General features: G+C 41.0%; 1 protein-coding gene across 20 annotated transcripts in view; it reads left to right on the top strand.

Annotated features, from left to right (window-relative positions):
- Positions 1-18,469, top strand: part of NRG1 (neuregulin 1) — a 1,012,474-nt gene extending 994,005 nt beyond the window's left edge. For 10 of the 20 annotated variants that reach the window (XM_067022386.1, XM_067022393.1, XM_059049281.2 and 7 more), the window contains 5 exons: positions 9,697-9,799; positions 11,279-11,405; positions 13,779-13,909; positions 14,720-14,926; positions 17,664-18,469. In XM_067022386.1, the coding sequence (XP_066878487.1) occupies positions 9,697-9,799; positions 11,279-11,405; positions 13,779-13,909; positions 14,720-14,926; positions 17,664-18,315 (1,220 nt within the window). In that variant the 3' untranslated portion in view covers positions 18,316-18,469. Of the gene's footprint in view, positions 1-4,974; positions 4,999-9,696; positions 9,800-11,278; positions 11,406-13,778; positions 13,910-14,719; positions 14,927-17,121; positions 17,264-17,663 lie in introns of all 20 variants that reach the window. The other 10 variants (XM_059049278.2, XM_067022387.1, XM_067022388.1 and 7 more) reach the window with 3 other exon arrangements.
- Positions 18,470-21,946: the final 3,477 nt, after the last annotated feature.

Below are 21,946 nucleotides of genomic sequence, written 5' to 3' on the forward strand. Positions count from 1 at the left end.
CACTGAAAGCAATGTTGAAGTACCAGATAGAGAAAAGCATTAAAAAATGAAGATATTCCCCCAAAATGATAATGCAATGAGATCTGATGGTAATAACCTGAGAAAATGTTCTCAGCTTCTCTTTTAGACATTTTCTCTTTCATAAGATATAATTTTAAAATAGCTACTGTGTATTTAATCTGAGTGTGATTCCTTGAATAAATTCTTTAGTAAGCTTTCAGTGGCACTTTTGGAAGATGTCCAGGAAAGCAACATTCATTTTTAACCTGATTTAACAAAGATTGATAGGAAGCACATTTATAAACAAAATCTGTAGTGACTATGCATCAGCGTTGCCTCATGTCTGAAAAAGCAAGAGCTTCCAATCAGAAACTGCTTTCCAAAATTGTCTTGCCCAGAGTTAATTTTCTAACTTCCATGTCTTAAATTCTCAATTTTTATTTCTGCAAACCTTCACATAGAAGGCAAGAAAATAAATGTTTGCTGCTCTGAGAACTTTATGTTCAAGTAACAATGAAGGCTACACAAAAACTAAAATGTGTTGCCACCATGGTAATGTTTAAAATTTACTTATTTGTGTTCATAAAGTTTGAAATGCATAACATACATTTCAAAAGAAAAGAGCTTCAAAGAGAAACATTGTTCAACTTACCAAACCACATTTTAGGTTGAAGAATCACATTCTAAAAGAATGTACAGGTCTTCCCTGGTGGCGCAGTGGTTGAGAATCCGCCTGCCGATGCAGGGGACACGGGTTCGTGCCCCGGTCCGGGAAGATCCCACATGCCTCGGAGCGGCTGGGCCCGTGAGCCACGGCTGCTGAGCCTGCGCGTCCGGAGCCTGTGCTCCGCAAAGGGAGAGGCCACAACAGTGAGAGGCCCGCCTACCACAAAAAAAATAAAAGAATGTACAATTTTTAAAATGCTTATTAACACGTAACTTACATTATTAGGATTTAATACAGTTTGTCTGGTCAGGGTGTCCTGTGGGACATTTATTGATTTATAAAAACTGATTTAAAATATAAAAGAAAGGAACACATGTATATTTTATAGAGCATTCTTGAAATAAAACATATTTATAATACTTTCTAGGAAAATATTGTCAAGGTTAGTCAGCTTCAAATTTCACCCTTCTTGACACAGAATTCCTACTTGAAAGGATTGTGTTCATCATTTTGTGTGTGTGTGTGTGTGTGTGTGTGTGTGAGAGTGAGTGCATGTGTGTCTCTGTGTGTGTACATATATATAGACAATTGATAATCAATTTATAGATGTTATAGAAAAAAACACAGCTTCAATAGTTACAGGCAGTATGGAGCAAATAGGTCATGTATAAACTAACATTTAATAGGAAGTAATTATAGAATAGCCCAAATTATAGACTATTTTAAAAGAGTACAATTTTAGAACTTGTAGGCATATTCTCAGAATGAGTAAACTTAGTCTTAAAAGTATTTTTGGACCATAGGTTACTAGTGCCTAAATTATTTGTGTTGACTTTTCTAAATGTTTTAAAAACTCTCTGGTTATTAATTTCTTTATCAAACGTGTATCTTGCTGAAAGTAGAATAAAGACACACTCAACCTCTGAAAAAATTATCATTAACTCCAGCTGAGCGTTAGTGAGATTTCACTGTGTGTGTTTTTGTGAATGTATCAATACTTGCTCGTGGCATATGGAAACTTGGAAGGAAGGAGAGAGTTTCCTATTACATTCCGAAGGGCTCAGTGGCAATATGGGTTGGTATATGTGAAAAAAACAATCTACATTTGTAAAGGTAAGTCGAAAATTAGAAGTCAGATGCTAAATTGCTCCCATTTAGAAATGACATTAACAGGACCCCTCTAGAAACCTCAGAGGGGCAGAAAGTCAAGAGGACATATACCTCTTTGAGATTATTTGCATAAGGAGACCCAAGATGTTAAGGAATACAATCCTAAATGTCTTCAGATTTAACAGAAATTATAATTGCATGTATGGACAATTTCAATTTTTTTTAAAGTTGTTTTCTTGTCCTTTTCTCTAATGCAATTGAAAATTTAAATTGACCTACAGATTAATCAGTTTTCTTCAAACTATTATAAAATCCTAAAACAAAGGATTAGCGAGTCAATATTTAATAGTTTCTGAAGACTCTTAGATTTAAATTAATTTTTTATATTGCTTACTGCACAGCAGGAAATCACATGTAGAAAAGGAAACTAAATTGTTTACAGTAACCTTCGTGTTTTTGAATTACTAATTTAATTTGAAAAATGGAGTGGCTAGGCAGAAGTTCAATAGGAAACATATGATATGTAATAAGCCTAAGCCAACATTAGATTAAATAGAAAAGATAGAAAGAAATGACCTCTTCAGAAAATGAAAAGTGTTTGTGTATCTTACTTTTCTTGACTCACAATGAAAGAAATGTAGCCACCAATAGTAAAAATAAATTAGAGTAGTATTTGCTACAGGACTAGTGTGACTGATGCATGCTTCCTCTGCTTGTTTCCTTGTTAGGGCTTATAGCCAGAAGAGATTCCAATTTTAAGTACCAATTTCCCTTTGAATTATTGAAATTGGAGCTGCCTAATATGAATGACTTCCCATGAAATGAAATTAGAGTTAGGCTCACAGACTTACCTATAAAACTGTAAATGCAGTAATATGTATGCATGAGCATGCTACTAATTTCATTGAAGACTTAACCAAGCTTTCTACGCAACTAATATAGATAATTAGCAGTGTTCACGTAGGCATGGAATCATGATTCTCTTCTCTGGAAAGAGTTTCTTTAGTTATCTCTTGATTTTAACCCTTAAATTATTACTGACGTAGGAGGAAAAAGCAAGAGATGGAGAGGGTTCTAGGGAGAAAAATCGAGTCACTTTCTCATGTAAATGTGTAAGGAAATTTATTATCAGTTCTTCGGAAAATGAATTTTGGTATCTTGATGATCCAAAGTTTATACGGAGGAAACAAATGGGAGGGGGGAAATGTCAATGTGGCAAATTGAATGTTGCACAGAGGCAAGAGAAATTCGTTTGGATTGGAAAAAGTTGTTAATTTTGCTGTGAAAATTGTGCAACCAAAGTAACTCTACATCCTCTGGCTTTAAATTTATGAAAAATGTAGGTGATTTGCCTGAGTACCCTGGACTCAAGGCAAAGGGAACTCTCTGTTATATAAAGTGCCTCTTTATCATTGTTACTAGATGCACTATCTATATATCTATATCATCTATATAGAGAGATATAGATTTTTTTTAATCTAGGAAACTTCATTTCCTTAAGAGGTGGCAAGTTTTTTTTTTAAATCTAAATTCTTGATATATCCCAGGAGCTCTCAGAGTTTTGAGGGCCGTGAAATTAATCAGAAGAAAACCTACATCCATGTAGTAAGTGGCCCAAAGTAAGTCTCCAGATATGTCTGTTCCCCAAGCTGTTGACCCGCTCTGCTGTTGGCCGCCATACTTCATGTCTCCTTTATCCCACAGGGTCACCCTGTGAGGCATTTATCAATATCGTAAGCATTTTGTCCACAAGAAATTAACTTGTCCAAAGTCACTGAACAGGTAAATGGCAGAGAAAGGACCTGAAACAAGGATGACTCCCGACATCCTTACCTCCTCCTTTCCCTTCTCTTTATGAGGAGCTTTGCTCACGTCCACACTGATGCTTCTGTAAGAGAAACACCCCTCTACGGCATGTTTTCAAACTTAACAGATGCCTTGTCGTGTTTGGGGGACTGTCCTGGTATCTGTCTAATCAGTGACCAAGGCAAGAAATATAGACCACAGAACCCCTCCGTTTTCATCCTGCCCCCTCCATCCCACCCGCCTCTCCACCACCCACGCACAAATAAGGAAATCCTGAAGGGCCGCACGTGATGAAATTTGGTTAACAACTTTTTGTTTCAAGAATGGAATGTGTCATTTCCAGAGGTGTTTGGTTTTTTCTGTTTGTTTTGTTTTGGGGGCCCCATTTCGTCACTTGAGCCTGTGCAGGTTCTGCTGGTCCTGCAGTCCCGGTCCCTCCTCAGTCAGGTCTGCCAGGACCGTGGGCTGTGAGCAGGCAACTTTGAGTCCCTTTCCCTGGGCAGCCCTGCAGTTTCCCTGGGTACTTGTGCCCTTCAGCTGTCATCTGGGCACTGGAGCGAAGCACTGGGAAGTGATCATCTAATTGGCTCTTCGTGATTTGAAGAAGTAGTAAATTAAATTTAAATGCCTCTAATCCAGGAATTGTATCCTCCCCCCACCTCTCTCTTTTTTTTTTTTTTTTTTTTTTTAACCAATTGTAAAAGTGAGGCATTCAGAGCTGTCCTATGCCACACAGGAATTATATGGAAAAGGAAGCAGACTCCAGTGCCCCAGCGCCCCGTCTGGCTTTTTGAGCAGAAATGTTTGCTCCTTGTCATGTAAGTGGTGGAGAGAGTAGAAGGTTTGGAGAAAAGGAAATCGTTTTTAAAAAATAACTAAAGCAACAAGAGATATTAGAGCATAGCTATATAAATCCCTTGTGATGAAATTGTCCAACCAAATTACCCGGCTTCACCTCCTAGCTCTGCCACTGTGTGTCTTTGGGCAAAACAATTTCACCTCCCCGGAACGTCAAGTCTGCCATTTGAAAAGAGAAGAATGAAATAATGCCAAATGCCGTCTCTGATGATAAATACAGTATTCTATTCCCAAATAATGAAATAGCATAGAGGAGAGTTCAGCCATACAACTTCTCCCTCAGTAAGGTCTTTTAAGGGTTAATAAAGACACAGTGTGCCGGTATTTGCGCACCTCTGAAAAGAGAAGTTCCCTCTGTGGACTCATGGGGGCGTACCTGAGCACTGCTTCCTTAACCGTCCGCCGTTTGTTCAATGTGCACGCACAGAGCCATAATAGTCGTGTGTAATGTGTTTTGGAGTGCAGTGTATTGCTCTTTTCTGAAACTTTTTCCCTTTCTTTCTTTTTTTTTTGTCAACTTTCTGCATTGGCAGAGCATCTTGGGATTGAATTTATGGGTATGGACCAATCATCATTCCTTTTAGCCTGCAGAATTTAGAGCCTATGAGCTGAAACCCTTTTTTTTTTTTTCTTTTTTCCCCTGTCTACTCTTCCCTTTCAGTTCCTAACTAATTTCCTTTCTCTTTAGAAGGGATCATACAGCTATAACAGTGATTTCTTTTCTTTCAATCTATGGTTAGTTTACCACATGGTACTGAGTGCAGCAGCTTTTAGATTCCCAGCTTTCACTTAGAGTTTAAAATCACCTTACCTGCTGCAAATTCACATATATCCCATGTTCTTTGACCCACTGGTTGATCTGGCCATGCTGTTATTTCCGAGCTGGGGTACGTTGGAGTGGTTTATAAGGCTGTAGGAAGAACCAAACCAGAAGCCTGAGAACAGAAGAAGCTTTACATACATCAGTGTAAGAACGCTCCACATTTTAGGCTGATGGGAGCTTGACATACAATGTAAAAATCATCTATTAATATAGTAACATAGCTCTTAATCTGCAACGTCATATATGCATAGACTTGGATTACTCTGGTTTTCTGGAGATATTCAAGCACTGCTCTAGTCAATTTCATTATCTCATGAACAAGGAAATAGAAAACAGAACGAAATAGCCTTGTGCTATTTTAGTTGGAAATTCTAGCACTAACAGAATTAAACTTGAGTCACTATATCCAAACAAGTAATCAAATAGACATTTTCACACTGCAAATGTAAAATATCTATGAGCATGTGAATTGGGGGCATACTTCTTTGGAAAGCCTTCACCCTAAAGAGTTGGGGGGAAAGGCCAGTCTTGGGAGGAAGGGGAAGCCATCCTATTCTTCCAGAGGCTCCACAGTGCAGGTCCCTAGGAACGTGTCCAGCGGTCAATAAAGCGATGTCCTGATTACAGGAATATCTGGGCCCCAATCAGCTGGTGTCAGTGACATCACACGGTGAGAGCATCTTAGAGCTGTTGCTTTCGTTTCAATGATAACATCACAGTCTACACCTAATGTACTTCCCATAATTTGTGGAAAATCAGGTTGTTACAAGCTCTATCCGTTCCAGGGATAGAAACTCAGTTAATTGCTCATTGCCCCAAAAAATATTCCAAGAGAAAACTATTCATGTGAGTGAATAGTTCATGAACTATTCATGTGAGTGGTCCTTTGCACATCAGAGAACATCACCCAAGAGTAAGGAACACGAGGTCCCACCAACATCCCGCAGGGGGCAGGTGGTCTACACGAGGAGAGTTATCTATTCAGGTTACTTTCTTCGGGATAAAAATTATCCCACTTCTAAAAAGGCTTATTGGCCTTACCTGAAAGGAAGAAGAAAATACCACCATCACCTCCCCTCTTCTCCCTAACAGCATCTTTCCTGCTTTATCACTTTAGGGTATAATTATTAAATTTAATATTTCTCATCCCAAACAATGAAGTAGGGTGATGGATATTTCAGATGTGTAACCTCCCTCAGTAAGATCTGAAAGGTTAGTAAAGGCACACTGATGTGGTACCCACACCAGGGGTTACCTTGGTAACCTTAAGGTTTGACCTTTTAAGGGCAAACCTTCCAGAGGTTCCAAAGTCCCCAGCCAGCCAGAACATTTCATCCTTAAGGAAAATCAGACTTTAAATGTCAATTAAAATTGAGATAGCCAAGGCTTCTGTCTCTTGGCCTAGCCAGATCAGTTGGAAAAACATGCTTGATCTGGTTCATTCAATGCATCCAGCCAAACCATAAAGACTCAGAAGTGTTTCAACTCATTAAGGCAGGTCCGCCAACCAGCCTGATGGATTCTTTTTTTCAACACTGCCTCTAATCTGTTCTTGTCCTATTGACCCTGTCACACTAGGAAAAAAATAAGGGGAGGAAAGGGTTTTTAAAAAAAACTCGTTGTTTGTATTATTGTTCATCAAGTATTTCTCTTTGAACACATTTATTTTGTGAGGGTCACCTGATCTAGTAAACCATTGGAAAATCAGAAACTTAGATGAAAAACATTTAATGCAAACATGCTGATGTGAATACAGGATCCTAATCCACATCTGTGTTCTAGGGGCCTTGGTTTTAATTAGTTCATTTAGCACTTTTCTTTTGCCCTTTGGCCTTTAGTGGGCTGCCTTTCCATTTCCATGATTGATTTTCCTGGAAAAACTGTGTCTTCTGACATAACCTAGGAAGAATGGGCAAGTCATCATATACGATTTGTTCACAAACCCAAATCAGTCTATTTTATAACTAACAACCACCAAAGAACTTGCCAGAGTCCGTGAGAGGCACGATGCCTTTCCCCCTACGGCCCTTGGCTAGGTCCTCTTTTTGCAGTTTGCAGAAGCAATTTCCCATGTTTTTCTAGAGATGGAATGGGAAGATGGCAATGCTACCAAGTGCTTGCCATTTGAAAAGAATTTAAAAATAGAGTAAGCGAAAGAGGTATAGTAGGGTCTTCATTTTCTAGGCAATGATACATTTACACTTCTGGTTTGTAACCAGTTCATCACAACCGAAGGATCCCTGCTCTGTGTCCTGCATCCCTGGAGAAGGACCCATGGGGCGATGCCTTTGATGTTTAGACTTAGTGCTGAAAACTGATCCAGGTGCCCCATCCAGGCGGAGGCCCCAGGGGCGTCAGCGCACAGATTAACACCTTATGAAATTGAATTCCCTGTCCTGTGGCTATGTGGGAGGGGAGGTAGGAGGCAGCAGACACTCGCAATTAACATACAAGCATCCACGTGCCACGTCCTCATTTGACTTTTGCGGCACAAAACTACGTGGCACCGCTCTATGTCTCCTGGTCCGTTGTCGCCTCGCAATGCACCAGCTGCTTTGCTTTCTAATTGTGGTTCCCACGTGACCACCAGTCTAGGTTAGGAGTTATGCTGTATGGGATATAACCCTTCCGAATCTGCACCCACCTTTCTCCCCACCCCAGCTCTTCCTCCCTCTGCTTTTATTTTATGTATTTATTTTTCCTCCCTTAGTACCAGGCATGCTGTGCCAGGGACTTCAGATTGCTCCTTCACTTCTCAACCTTGTTTTCCCTCTTACCTCGCTTCCTCCATCTCTCCGTCATTCTGTCAGCCCGTCTGTCCTCTCAGTTTGTTTCTTTTCCACTTCCCACACTTTGGGTTTGTTTTTGTATAATCTCTGCAGCATTCTGATCTCTTTTACCCGCTCACTTCTTTCTCCTCCTCCTGTTAATAATCAATGCTCTTATTAATTTGATTTGACAATGTTCCTGACCTGTTAACTGGAATTTGATTACCATGGGCTTGGCTTGTAGGCAATGTTTTGTTTAACGATAAAGTCTACTGTATCATAGAAATTACATTGCACTTTTTCATTTCAAGAAGACTTCCAGCGACTTGCCCTCTCTCAGTAGAGAAAAAAAGTGTGGTTGCTGAGACAGAGAATGTAAACTGAAAATGTTCCCTAAGGCCCCATGTCGATGTCCAGATAAGAGACTTTCCTCGGTAAAATATTCCCCAATTCTTGACCAGCTTGTTAATCAGAAGAGCAAATACAGCTCACACCTTTTATTATGCATCAGTTGAGTTCGCTTTCTCATTGAACTCGTGAATATCTTCCAATAATACGTGTGATTGGACTGGTTGGAACCTTAGCTCCTAAGAGGATCAGGTTCACCATTAAATCAGCCAATCTTGTTACGAACCTGACCTACCATAGTATAAGCAAGTTAGCCCCACAAAAACCCGATTTGCAAATAGAAAGCCTTCCATGAAGCAGAAACTGGTTGCATTGGGGGTACAGCAGTACCTTCCCCTGAAAGTTCTAAGCTTCCCATCTCCTTAGTGCAACCGACACATTAGACACTTAGCTAATTTGCCAAGCTGGTCCATGCAGGAGGGTACAATCTATTTCAAATCATGTATCATTTGTGCCAGTGGCTTGGTAGTGCCATAAATTAGATCTCTAAGTACAGCTGGTGAAGTAATAATAATTGTTCCTCAAAGGACAAATCTTCATCATGGCCCAGGATGGGACGATGCCACCCATCGTGTTGGGGTTTCTCTGATACAGTGCCCTGCGACTCCGTGTCATGTTGCTTATGTTCCCATTTTACCGTTAAGTCACAGGGATCCTGCATCAGTTTTGTTGCTAACTACAAGTCAAGCTCATGTCTGCAAATGTCTTTGATTTTTTTTTTTCTTTTTTTAAGTTAGAAGTGGCTCTTTGTAAAGACCACAGGAATAGGAAATAGCTGGGAAATCCAAAGAGGCTCGGGGGGAGGGAGGGGAGGGGGCTGGGAGGATGGGAAGAAGGAAAGGAGGAGGAGGAGGGTCTCAGTGGCGCAGATGCCAGCTCCTTTCACTGGTGTTGATTCCTGTAGTCTTTGCAAGAGATTTTTTTAAAAAATAAAGTCTACTGTTTTAACCCAATCATTATTTTATAATTAATGTTTATGATTTGCCAGCTTAGTACATATATAGCTATAACTTATCATTAAAGTAATCGAACAATACCATTTTTTAAATTATACATGGCCCCCAACGGGCTTTGCCATTTTATGCTCAAAATGTAGTGCAGAGTACGCTGCACCTTAAGTACGTCTGCAAGAGGAATGAGGTGTCCCGTGTGTATTTTCTTGTGAACATGGACAATACAGCATGCCAACCGTTCAGCTGTTAAGTGCCGGCCGGGGTCAGGGACCTTTGCTGACGTCTGCTCTCGTCCCTTTGCAGAAGCGGAGGAGCTCTACCAGAAGAGAGTGCTCACCATCACCGGTATCTGCGTAGCTCTGCTCGTGGTCGGCATCATGTGTGTGGTGGCGTACTGCAAAACCAAGTAAACGCCCTCTTCGCCTCCTCTCTCCTTAGCGCGCAGACAGCCCGGCCGGCAGGCGCCGCCGCCCACTCTCGAAACAAGGGGCTGGGCGCCACACAGGGATTTTTCTCCTTCTTTTCTTCCTCCTGAATAGTCCCTTCTGAGGACCTTTCCTAATCACATACATCAGAAAGCTTTGCCTATTTGGGTGAGAGTGTTCAGAAGGCTTCCGATCATTGACCACGGTCCCACGACGGAAGAAAGGGTGGGAGGGACAGGGCGGCACAGGGACACGCGCAGGTGTCCGTGGAGGAGGAGCGTGTCATCTCACTGCTGAGGACACGTCCAGCTGTACTCAGACCGAGGGGATAAAGGGAGCATTTGGTGCTGTTTGAGATGCAGGGGGGTTTTTTAAACATGATTGTAAATGGATTTTGAACTCCATCTAATTAGGTTACCGGTTCCGATGCTCCCGAAGTGAGAGATGTACAAAGGGAATCTCACAGGAGGAGAATCAAGCAAAACTTGCTTTGAAAGAATAAAAGAGAAACATGAAAACAGATTTGTGTTCGCTTTGTTGGTCCTTTAAGCTGGGTTCATGTTAACAAATACCATTACCGTTTGACATGAATTCTTTTCATTTTTCTCTCATACATAGAACTTCTCCTTCAAGGCTGAGATAATGTTATTAACAGATTTGTTTTATTTTGTCGCTTCATCGCATAAAATCTTGAGCCAAAACTAGTCATGGGACTAATATTACGATCCAAGTTGAGGAACAAAGACAATCTGCTCTTATGGCATAAAAGTAAGGGCATGGCTGGCATTTTCTTAATGTCCCAGGATTTAGTATGTCGCCAGAATTGAGCAAGCGGTAGAGATAAATAAGCCTTCACGGAATCCACCTTATGTGTCTTATTATATTCAATCTGAATATGTGAATATTCATTCCCTACTTACAGAAAAAAGTGGTAATAGAGTAGGATCATATTACAATTGTGCCAGAATCTACCGGCAAAATAAGTACGTATCTTCACTCACGTACAGTTCTATACATACACACACTATGTGCGAGGCACAGATTCAACACTAAACTGCATTTTCTTGAAAGACACACAGGCAAAACTCTAAATGAAATCAACCTTGTCAGTTGCATAGCATGAATTGTTACCTAAGACAAATGACCATCGGTAAGACTTAGGCAAAGATGAATTGATTAAGAAAGTTGGGATATTAGCCACCTCTCAACTTGACTTGTCTTCTTTTTTTTTCTTGTCTCTCAGCAGTCCAGTTCAATTTCTGTAAGAATCCCATGCAGCTTCTAAAATCTACTGGCTAAGAATAGGTGGTTCCCCTCCTGGGATGAAGTAGCACTCCCTGCCTCCTCCTCCCTCCCGACCAATCCACTGCCTTGAGTTGTGTGTTGCTAGAAGAAAGAATTGACTGTACTGAAAAATGTAAACGATAGAAAAAAATAAATGCTCCTTTTTTCCTGTCCAGGAAGCAACGGAAAAAGCTTCATGACCGGCTTCGGCAGAGTCTTCGCTCTGAACGAAACAACATGGTGAACATAGCCAACGGGCCCCATCACCCCAATCCACCCCCCGAGAACGTGCAGCTGGTGAATGTATGTTGACTCTGGCCAGTGGAAAAGCTCAGCATCTCTCCTCTGTTCAGGCACCTCGAAGTTTATTTTCTAAAGCTCTTAGGCTCTTAGCCGCTGCCATTAATCACCAAGGCTTCCAGGAATCCAAGGTTTCGCCAAGAGAAAATAATGGGAACATTTTTTAAAGTGGATTTGGTGACTGTAAAACCGGCACGTTTCCTCTTATAAAGTGTTCATTAAGGGATCGGAATAATCACGTTGGGGTTGTTCTGTAGGGAAACCATAACCCGAAGAAAGAACAGAAAAAAAAAAAAGAAAAGAAAGAAAAATAATAAAATTCATGATACAAGAATGAGAAGGAAATGTTCTATTTTTTTTATACTATGGAAATGAAGGCTGCTTCAGGCTATAACTGATTAGCCCTGATAACTGAACTAAAGGCTCTAGAGTCATTTATTTTTTTTATTAGACTCATTTGTCCGGTGCCTGATGATTTACTGATTCTGATTAACAAAGGGAGACATTAGGGCATGAAAAGGTCAAGGCCATTACCAAACTTGCTTCTCAGTAGCCAAACTAGAAGAATTTAATACTTGCCAACTCTTTCTACATGATGCCAAACCGTCCAGAGGAAATACATCCTTCATCATTCAAAGATATATTTTTTAAATTTATGGAGCATTCGGCTTTTAAAAATAATGAAGTCATCAAATATTAGACTCTGAGAGTCTTTACGAAGCTTTTTTTTTTACAGATAAGGGCCAGGGCAGAGCTGGACTCAGCTTTCCTGGCTTCTGGAGTTTTACTCTTCCTACTCCACCATCATTCTTCTTGTTTTCTTCATTCCCCTCTGATGTTTGGCTTTTTATAGGCAAAGCTGGAAGATTATATTGCAGTACCATTTTCTATCCTACAGTCAAAGATGGGTTTTGTGTGGAGCAAATATATCAAAGACCCAAGCTCAGGGTTGCTAGAGGTTCAACCACCAATCCAAGTCTCTTGTAGGAAAGACCTACAGGAGACTGTTAGGTGCTGATAAATTAACATATTTGCTGCTTTCCTCCCCCTACCAGTATGTTCATTGGAATGTTCTGCACAGTTGCTAAATTCATTCACTACTGACACACCTATAATCTGTCACTTTATATAATACATAGGAGGCAGACTGACTGCCTAGATTCCAGTTATGGCTCAAGCGATGTTACTGTGAGCTTTAACTTTTCTAAACCATGTTTCATCATCATAAAAATAATACCTACTTCAAAAAGTTCTTGCGGCCATTAAAAAGATAATCCATATAAAACACTTAGCCCAGTGGCATCTAGTGAGTGTTGTATAATTTTTAAACATTATTTTCATTAGATTCACTGAGCTTACATTGCCTTCCAAGGAGCAAGAGTCATTTGGTACGCAGGCTAAAAATAAATCGTTACATATGACAGTGCCATCTTTCTTTTCCTTAAAGCAAAGATCCACATGGAATAACCTTTCCATGGTTAAGAGAACCAGCTATAATTTCAAGCATAATTCAATTTGCATTTTTTTTTGGTTTCCGTGAATATATCAGGTTCTTTTAGAGCCCATATCCCATCAGATTATAAACTGCCCTATTTCATCTAAGCCTATTCCTATCCGTGTATTTACCTGTTATTTAACTCAATTTGGTGTAAATACTAACAGTGTTTAAAAGACAATTTAAAGATGTCCCTCTCTCACTAATAAAAGGCTACTGTGATTTGGTGGTGAAAATAAAGTAGAATCTACTTGCACTAAATATAAGGCCCTCTATTATATGGTTTGTCAAGATGTGTAACCTTGACAACTGTTGTTAAGTCTTTCAAATCTCTCAGTAGCCCTGTTAGTCTCACCACTGACAAGTTGAAAATTTCAACGATATCATTAGGGTACCATGGGCACTGAGAAAGTAGAAGAGAAAGGTAGATTCAAAACAGAGTTTCTTTTCATTCTTCTAGTGACTTGAAATTTGAAACTAGACAAACCATCTCTATTCTTTTGTTTCACTCAAATATCTGTTCGTCGTTTTTGATTTGCAGCAACTATTACAAAAATAAGTATTGGGCAGACTTTTGTATTGAATTCTAGTCATGTTATCAATTGGAAACAAAAGAGAAGAAATAGGTCTGTTTCTGATAAAATGTAGTTGTGATTGTAGGACCTACATCGCATGCATATCCAAAGAGCAATCCATCAACTCCATTTACCTAATTTAAAGACCACAGAAACTGGGACAGGTTTTGTCATCTGGCCACTGGAAAAACAGAATTTATTATGAAGCATGTGTATTAGAAGAAGAGATTTGTGTGTGTGTGCATGTGACATTGTAAGCATTTTGACTTCCCTAAATCTTCAAGTTGTGTCTCTTTGTTTATCCAGCAATACGTATCTAAAAATGTCATCTCCAGCGAGCATACTGTCGAGAGAGAGGTGGAGACGTCTTTTTCCACCAGTCACTACACTTCGACTGCCCAGCACTCCACCACTGTCACCCAGACTCCCAGTCACAGGTATGAGAATTAAAAAGCGCATGGCATTTCCCTAAGAACGAATCTTTACACGTTGTCTTTTGCTCTCACTGTCTCCAAAAGGGACAGGAGGTACTTATGAGGCAGTGAGGTACAGTAGAATGTATGGCTTGGGACAAAAACAGACTTTGGACATCAAACTGGCTCTGCCGCTTAATTGCTGTTCGAATTTGAGCCTCAGTTTCTCCGTTACCAGAGTAAGGGGAAATAATACCTACCTTGTAGGATCGTTGTTCCTTATTTTAGAGATCGTCTTTTCTCATGCCTGACCATTCACAGAATTACTACACTGGGAAGAGTTTGTCTTAGATGTCATATAATACTTAGAAGTTGACTTCTTCCAGTGGTTGGATTGCCCTGGGATATGCACATGAGAACTGGCCAAATAGCTGAACCCTAAATTCTCAAATGCTCTGGTGATATCTGAATGCGTGCTACCAAGGGCAGCACTAGACTTTCCAAATGAAGCCCATAGGACAAGTGTTTCCCTAATCTAAGGCACTCAAGAACAGAGAGACTCTAAGAATACTTAGTACAAAATGGCATTTGGTAAATGTGCGTTGAATGGGTGAACACATGAATAAAGTGTATCCTTGCAAAGCCAGTCTAAATCAAGATCCTGTCTGTAGCAAGCATCTTTATAAACAATTCTATTCTGAGGCAAGTAATACCGTAGTGAACTACTGATGCACCAGTCATTCGCAAGACTTGTCAGATCACTTCCTTTCATTTCCATGTGTGCCTGTAATTAAAAACATCTCTGTCGCTTTGCCTCTCACCTTTCCTCTGTAGCTGGAGCAACGGACACACCGAAAGCATCATTTCAGAAAGCCACTCTGTCATCGTGATGTCATCCGTAGAGAACAGTAGGCACAGCAGCCCTACCGGAGGCCCAAGAGGACGTCTTAATGGCTTGGGAGGCCCTCGCGAGTGTAACAGCTTCCTCAGGCATGCCAGAGAAACCCCTGACTCCTACCGAGATTCTCCTCATAGTGAAAGGTAAAACCGAAGGGCAAAGCCACTGCAGAGGAGAGCGCACCCCAGTAAGAGAATCCCCGCGAGCACCTGCGGTCCCACCTAAGGAACCCGCTCTAATGAGAATGAGGGGCGACAGTTGCCTGGTCTAGGAGAGCTCCTAGTTGATGAAGCCATCTTTGGGTTTGACTGAACTCACTGCTTCCGAGCTTCTCGCATCATCCCCGGGGCTGAGAGGCAACAGCCTCCTAAAGAGCTGGAATGATTCCATGTGGAAGGTGCAGCAAACTTGGAGTTCCTAGCTCTGACCTTAGGCTCAGACCCTGGGGGGGGAGGTACGGCGGGGAGGGGATGTCTCAGTTTCCTCAACTGTAACTTGAGAGCTGAATGCCGGCCTCAGTGATTGATCAGGACCCTCCCAGAATTCTAAGTGGCCACTTATCCAAACTCTGGTCGAGCTGGACTCCTGGTCTCACGTGCTAACTCTTCCTTACCTTCCGGCCTCACTTAAATCAAGGGCTGTGTCCTTGCTGATGGTTGTAGGAAGGGCTTGCATCCCTCCACATAGTATCCCTTTACGGCCTTCCAAGCAGGGATGGCTCAATAAATCTCTCGTATGCTTCGCCTCGCAGTCTTCGCGGGAGGTTTTCAAGGCAGATAGATATTGCCTTTGACGTGGCCCTTATTCCAGACTGTGTTGGCTTTCTTCTGGGGCTATAGGGTTGGGTTCGGGGCGCAGTCACAACAAAGGTAAAATAAAGATCAGAACGAAGTAAGCTGAAAGAGATGCTTCATAAGAATACTGAATTCATAGATTCTCCTGATCCATTTTCACCTAAACTGGGGGAGAAAGTTATACCCAACCAGCATTCCTAGCCCATCAGTAAGCTGTTACTTATGTGTTTTCAAATCCAGCGGGGTTTTGTCTGTTGGTTTGTTGACTTTATTTTCTTCTCAGTCTAATCTCTGACCACTTGCTAAAAGGTTTACATCATGCCGAAGCGAAACTTCCTTGGTTTTCACGGGTGGAGATAATTCTGACATACCCTTCCATTCATGCACTGGGAGTACTTACCTCAAAGGAGACCCGTTTGGACTCTGCAGGTCATATAGAGCCTGCTGATTACTTTTTTTTCAAAAGCCTTTACCCCCAAATGGTATTTCAGAGTTTTATGGAATTAGTGGTTGCTCTGTAACTCATCTATGAAAAAGTAGACATGGTCCAAAACTGGTTTAAAACATTAGTCTTAAATTCATGTAATTATGTCTTTATGTATTAAGTCTGTCCTAATTCAGTCCTTTTAGAAACCTGAAAAAGAGTTTAGGGATAAATTCTGTCTTCATCACTACATGTGATATTTGTCTTTAAAGGTTGGCATTTCCCTGCTTCCTTTCATACCCCAGATATTATCTAGGCCTGCAAAATATACCTGAACCTAGGCATCAAGGAGAGAAAAGATGAGTCACTTTTTTTTATGCGTTGATTGGATTTGAATTAGCATTTCTCAGAGCGCTTAATTTAAGTATCCCCGAAACAAAAAGTCTGGAGACTCGATCCCCAAATATTTCCATCTCTAGACACCTTCCCATTTTAGACACAGCCAGATCTCACTTCCATATGACTCAGAATCATGGCTGATAAGCACAGGAGTTAATAGGTTTCTTGCTTCTGTTAGCTAGAGTTCAGAAGATGGTGTCCTGTGTCATCACAGGTCATGTCAAATTAGTCTCTGCAAATGCCAATGTGAAGAAAAGAGTCCTCTAGTGCTACGCATTGGTGACATTTTTATACAAGCTGAGAAATGTGACTCTGAATAAGCCACATCTTTCTCAGTGCCACGTCAGGTCTTCTTGTTCTGGGGGAAGAAGGCACGATATGGTAAAAACAGTGCACTTAATGTCTTGACAACTAGATTCACTGAGCATTATCAGGCGGAACATGACATAAGGCGGCACGGTACAGCCCAGTCTTGAGCAGTCACAAAAGACAAGCCAGAGACACATACAGCGGTGGGTTTTGGAAGAGACGTAAACCAGAGATTGGACATAACTATGAAGCCAAAAATAAGTTACCTCTGAATGTCATGGTCACTGGGATGGAGAGTTGCAAATTGAATGTTAAGAAGTAACATTTCATGGAAAAGTTAAAAAAGCACATAAATGTGTTACACTGTTATCAGGAATAAATCTAAGTTGCTATGCTCTTTTTTTTTCATAAGACATAACCTTATAGCTGAGCTAAGGAGAAACAAGGCCCACAGATCCAAATGCATGCAGATCCAGCTTTCCGAAACTCATCTTAGAGCTTCTTCCATTCCCCATTTGGGCTTCATTCTCTAAGACCCCTTGGCCTTTGGGAAGGTATAGTATTTAAGTAATACTTCTTTCCCTTCCAAATCCCTGAGCCTTGGTCCTGATAAACTGAGAGGTTTCCAGGACCCGGTGCCCTCTTGTCTTAACTCACGTGCTTTTATTAAAATTCATGATGAGATCGAAAACCTCAAACGCTTTGATGAGCTAGGCAATTTAGCTGATCTTTGCATGCACTCCTGTCAGGAGACTCTTGGCTACCTAATTTGAGATTCCAAGGGTGCTGAATGTCCTAGTGTAAAACCCGAGAAGTGTACGATGAATAGAAATTCTCTGAGGATGATATCTGATGATAATATTGTGAACTATGCCCCCTGACACCCCCCCCTCCACCCCTGCTCTACGGCTCTCATTCCACCACACTTATGCGGGGTATTCTGTGCTCACACAGGTATGTATCAGCAATGACCACCCCGGCTCGTATGTCACCTGTAGATTTCCACACGCCAAGCTCCCCCAAGTCGCCCCCTTCGGAAATGTCTCCACCCGTGTCCAGCACGACGGTGTCCATGCCCTCCATGGCAGTCAGTCCCTTCGTGGAAGAAGAGAGACCTCTGCTTCTTGTGACACCCCCATGGGTGCGGGAGAAGGATGGCCACCACGCTCAGCAATTCAGCTCCTTCCACTGCAACCCCGCGCACGAGAGCAACAGCCCACCCCCCAGCCCCTTGAGGATAGTGGAGGATGAGGAGTATGAAACGACCCAGGAGTATGAACTGACTCAAGAGCCGGCTAAGAAACTCACCAACAGCCGGCGGGCCAAAAGAACCAAGCCCAATGGTCATATTACCCACAGATTGGAAATGGACAGCAACACAAGCGCTGAGAGCGGTAACTCAGAGAGTGAAACGGAGGATGAAAGAGTAGGAGAAGATACACCTTTCCTCGGCATACAGAACCCCCTGGCAGCCAATCTTGAGGCAGCCCCTGCCTTCCACCTGGCTGACAGCAGGACTAACCCAGCAGGCCGCTTCTCTCCGCAGGAAGAATTGCAGGCCAGGCTGTCTGGTGTAATCGCTAACCAAGACCCTATTGCTGTATAAAACAGAAATAAACCCATAGATTCACCTGTAAAACTTTATTTTATATAATAAAGTATTCCACCTTAAATTAAACAATTTATTTTATTTTAGCAGTTCTGCAAATAGAAAACAGGAAAAAAAAATCTTTTATAAATTAAATATATGTATGTACAAATGTGTTATGTGCCATATGTAGCAATTTTTTACAGTATTTCCAAACGAGAAAGATATCAATGGTGCCTTTATGTTATGTTATGTCGAGAGCAAGTTTTGTACTGTTCCTGTGATTGCTTTTTTCACAGTATTTCAGCAAACCCTCTCCCACCCTCGCATATTCCGTTTTTGCTGGCTTCTTGTGCATTGCATTATGATGTTGACTGGATGTATGATTTACAGGATTTGCAACTGTCCCTCTGTTCGCTTCAAGCAGTACTCAATCAGTACGTCTTGTAATGGCACATCCATCCAAGTACTCCCCTTCTGTATGAAATATTCTTTTGCTTTCAGTATATGAAATGAGCTGTGTCTACTACTCTGCCAGCCAAAGGTTTGCTTCACTGGGCTCTGAGATAATAGTAGATCCAGCAGCATGCTACTATTAATTACAGCAGGAAACTGCATTAAGTCATGTTAAATATTAGGAAGAAAGTAATATTGTGATTTTTTTTTTTTTTTTTCCAAAAACTGTATGATTCATCAGAAGGCAGCTTGCTTGACAAAAGGAGCTACCATTTACTTTATTTGGATTGATTTTTTTTCTCGGCCAAAAAAAAGCAAGTTTTCGGGATAGCAAAGAAAATGGGTTCTGGCTACCGATCAGGGTAAAATCCAACCCTTAAGTCGAGGACTCGCTTTCACTTTCTCTCTCTGGGGGAATGATACAGCGGCTCATCTAGCTGGAGAGCAAACCATGGCTGAAAAAAGTGCAATCGTTCCTGACTTGTGTTTTTCACTGATTTTGGAGCTAGTGATCGGTTGTGTCTTCTTGGCTCAAGGACAGACATGTTATGGCACAAAAACCCCAGCTTCAACAGCACACTCAGCAATTTGTCTGAAATACTTCTAGAGTGAAATGTGCCTGCTGTATATACTGGTGACGTCATCGTAGGGAAATTCTTCTTAGACTGTCTCGAGGAGTGAATACGTAGAAGACACGGGGGAGAGCAGCTGTGTGACTTGGTTCGTAATTTTTAAGTTTTTTTTGACCATTCCTTTGTCCTCATTATTTTTCTCTTGTTTTTCAATGTTGCCTTGATTAAGTCATAACTATGCATGAACATTTTGTCAGGAATGGCCAGTGTGCATGTGATTTGTGATAGTGAGAACCTCCTACGAGCGATGATTCATCAGGAAATAGCAATAGTCTTGGAAAGATTGCACCTTTCCTTGCAGAAATGACTCCCACCTGTGTGCTAACCTCTCTGTTTACAGCTGTATCACCCGTTTTCCCCCTTTCTTACTTTTTTGCTTTACTGTCACAAAAACAGGATTAAGATGGGTCTATACTTTGCACGCTCGCTCGGGATTGCCAATCCATGGAAAGCCTATAGGTAGAAACATTTGAAATAACTGCTAATCCAGGAAAATAAGAGAATTAAAAAACAAAATCGCAGCCCCATTTCTGTCTACTTAGGTTCCAAGTGGCCTCCTAGGAGCCATGGAACAAAATGGAGAACAGGTTAGCAGGGGGTTCAAAATGCCAGACATGAAGTCAAGGAGACTGACTCTTCTTGTTTGCAGGTGAACTGAATCTATTTCTTCACCAAACCTCTATGCTGAAATTAAAGGGAAGAAGTGACATGCAAGGAGGTCTTAGAAGAAAAATGCAGGCTGAGCATGAGTCATGTCATTAAGCTCCTAAGTGTTTCTACAATCCACAGAGACACCTGTCTACAGGTCCTTGAAGTTACTCTTAGTATTTGGTATCCCAAGCATCCTTCATGCTTCCGTGCCACTTTCTCTGTGTTCAGCAGTGTCCTCATGTGCTTGTTCACCTCTCCTAAGGAGCCCCTGACAACTGTCCAGGATGCACTGATTTCCCAATTCTGTAGAATCAGTAAGCTCATGGCAGGGGAGAGAAAGCAGTCAACGTGAAGAGGTTCTCTAAATTACTCTAATATTGATTGCATTTGAAGACCTTGACTCATTCTTAGACTATTTCAATTTTAAAAAATTCCTACTGTAATTAAAACTCTAAAATTTCTGTTTCAAATTCTTCCGGCATTGGAGTTCCATTCTGGAGAATTTCAGGAATAAATAAAATCTTCTGTTGAGAGCAATGAACAACATTTTCCTCAGTATGAAAAAATCGCTGTAAATGTTCAGGTTGCAGAAATAGATGAAAATTGAGAGGAAATTTTCTTTCCATCTTGGTTCTGGTCACTCACCGAGGTGGCATATCAGTTGGGACAGGCTTTCTGTCCATAGAACGGGAGGTTCCCTTGATAGGAAAGGTCAGCTGACTCCTCGGGGCTACCTGCTGTGGCCCCCAGATTTGGGTTCACAGGGGCATCTGCAGGATGTTTAAATGCCACCATCCCTGTTTATAAACTCAGGGGTGCAGTGGCAATCCAAAGGAGTGTGAACCTACATTCCCCGCACACGGGGAACTTTCGTGGGTCTTCAGGTAGCAGAAATTGCCCAGAAGTTTGACGGTGACTTTGTTTCCTGGGTCTGAAATCATATCCCACTGAGGAATATGGAGTGGAGCATAGTATATGAAAAACTCCTTCTTCTCACTCCAGATTGTTTTTCTATCCTACTCTCCCTCCTAGCCTGGTAGGACTTTTGAGAGTACCTGGACAGTCTCGTGCTTTCTACAAAATGGAACTCTGCCTGGGTATTTATGAATGTGTTCCAAAGAGCAACATGCCGTATCTTCCTTACTTAAGTGTGACTGTCTTGATATAGTTAGAGTTTATCCAGGGTCATTTGCTCAGTAACTTTTTTTTTTTTTTTTTTTGGCCCGGGGTTGAAAGGTGCATGGCTCACATTGGTAGAAATAAGGAAGACCCAGTTTTATCTTTTAGTGCTGGCTGCTTCCCACCAGCCACAAAGATTTCTATCTACAAAGACCCATGAAACACTGAAAAGAGATGCAGTCAAAAGGAAATGGCCACATATCACAAGTTCTATTATATATTCTTTTGTAAATACACATTGTACATTACTTGGATGTTTCCCTAAATCATTTACTGTCTTTATGAGTTCATGTCAGTTTTTTTTTTACTCTCTCAACTTACTATGTAACATTGTAAATAACATAATGTCCTTTATTATTTATATTTAAACATCTAACATAGAGTTGTTTTCATATAAGTTTAAGATAAATGTCAAAAATATATTTTTTTTGGTTTTTCTTTGCTTTAAAATTATGTATCTTTTCCTTTTCCTTTTTTTTTTAAAGAATAATTTATTGTTCAGGAGAAAGAATGTATATGTAATTGAAACTATTTGAAGAATGCACATTTGAAGGCCGTGAGGTACTGATAAACTAAAGAATTTACTATCCAACATACTAAGCAATAAGTAATTGTGATTTATTTTAAAAGTTTTGTTCATTTTCCATGGAAGACAATACTGCAATAAAAATGCTACTCTGTGGAGATCTGGGAGTGTGGGTCAACAGACAAATTGTCCGGTCTGTTGGACC

The sequence above is a fragment of the Kogia breviceps genome, chromosome 20 (genome assembly GCF_026419965.1).
Source record: "Kogia breviceps isolate mKogBre1 chromosome 20, mKogBre1 haplotype 1, whole genome shotgun sequence".
Lineage (NCBI taxonomy): Eukaryota > Metazoa > Chordata > Mammalia > Artiodactyla > Physeteridae > Kogia > Kogia breviceps.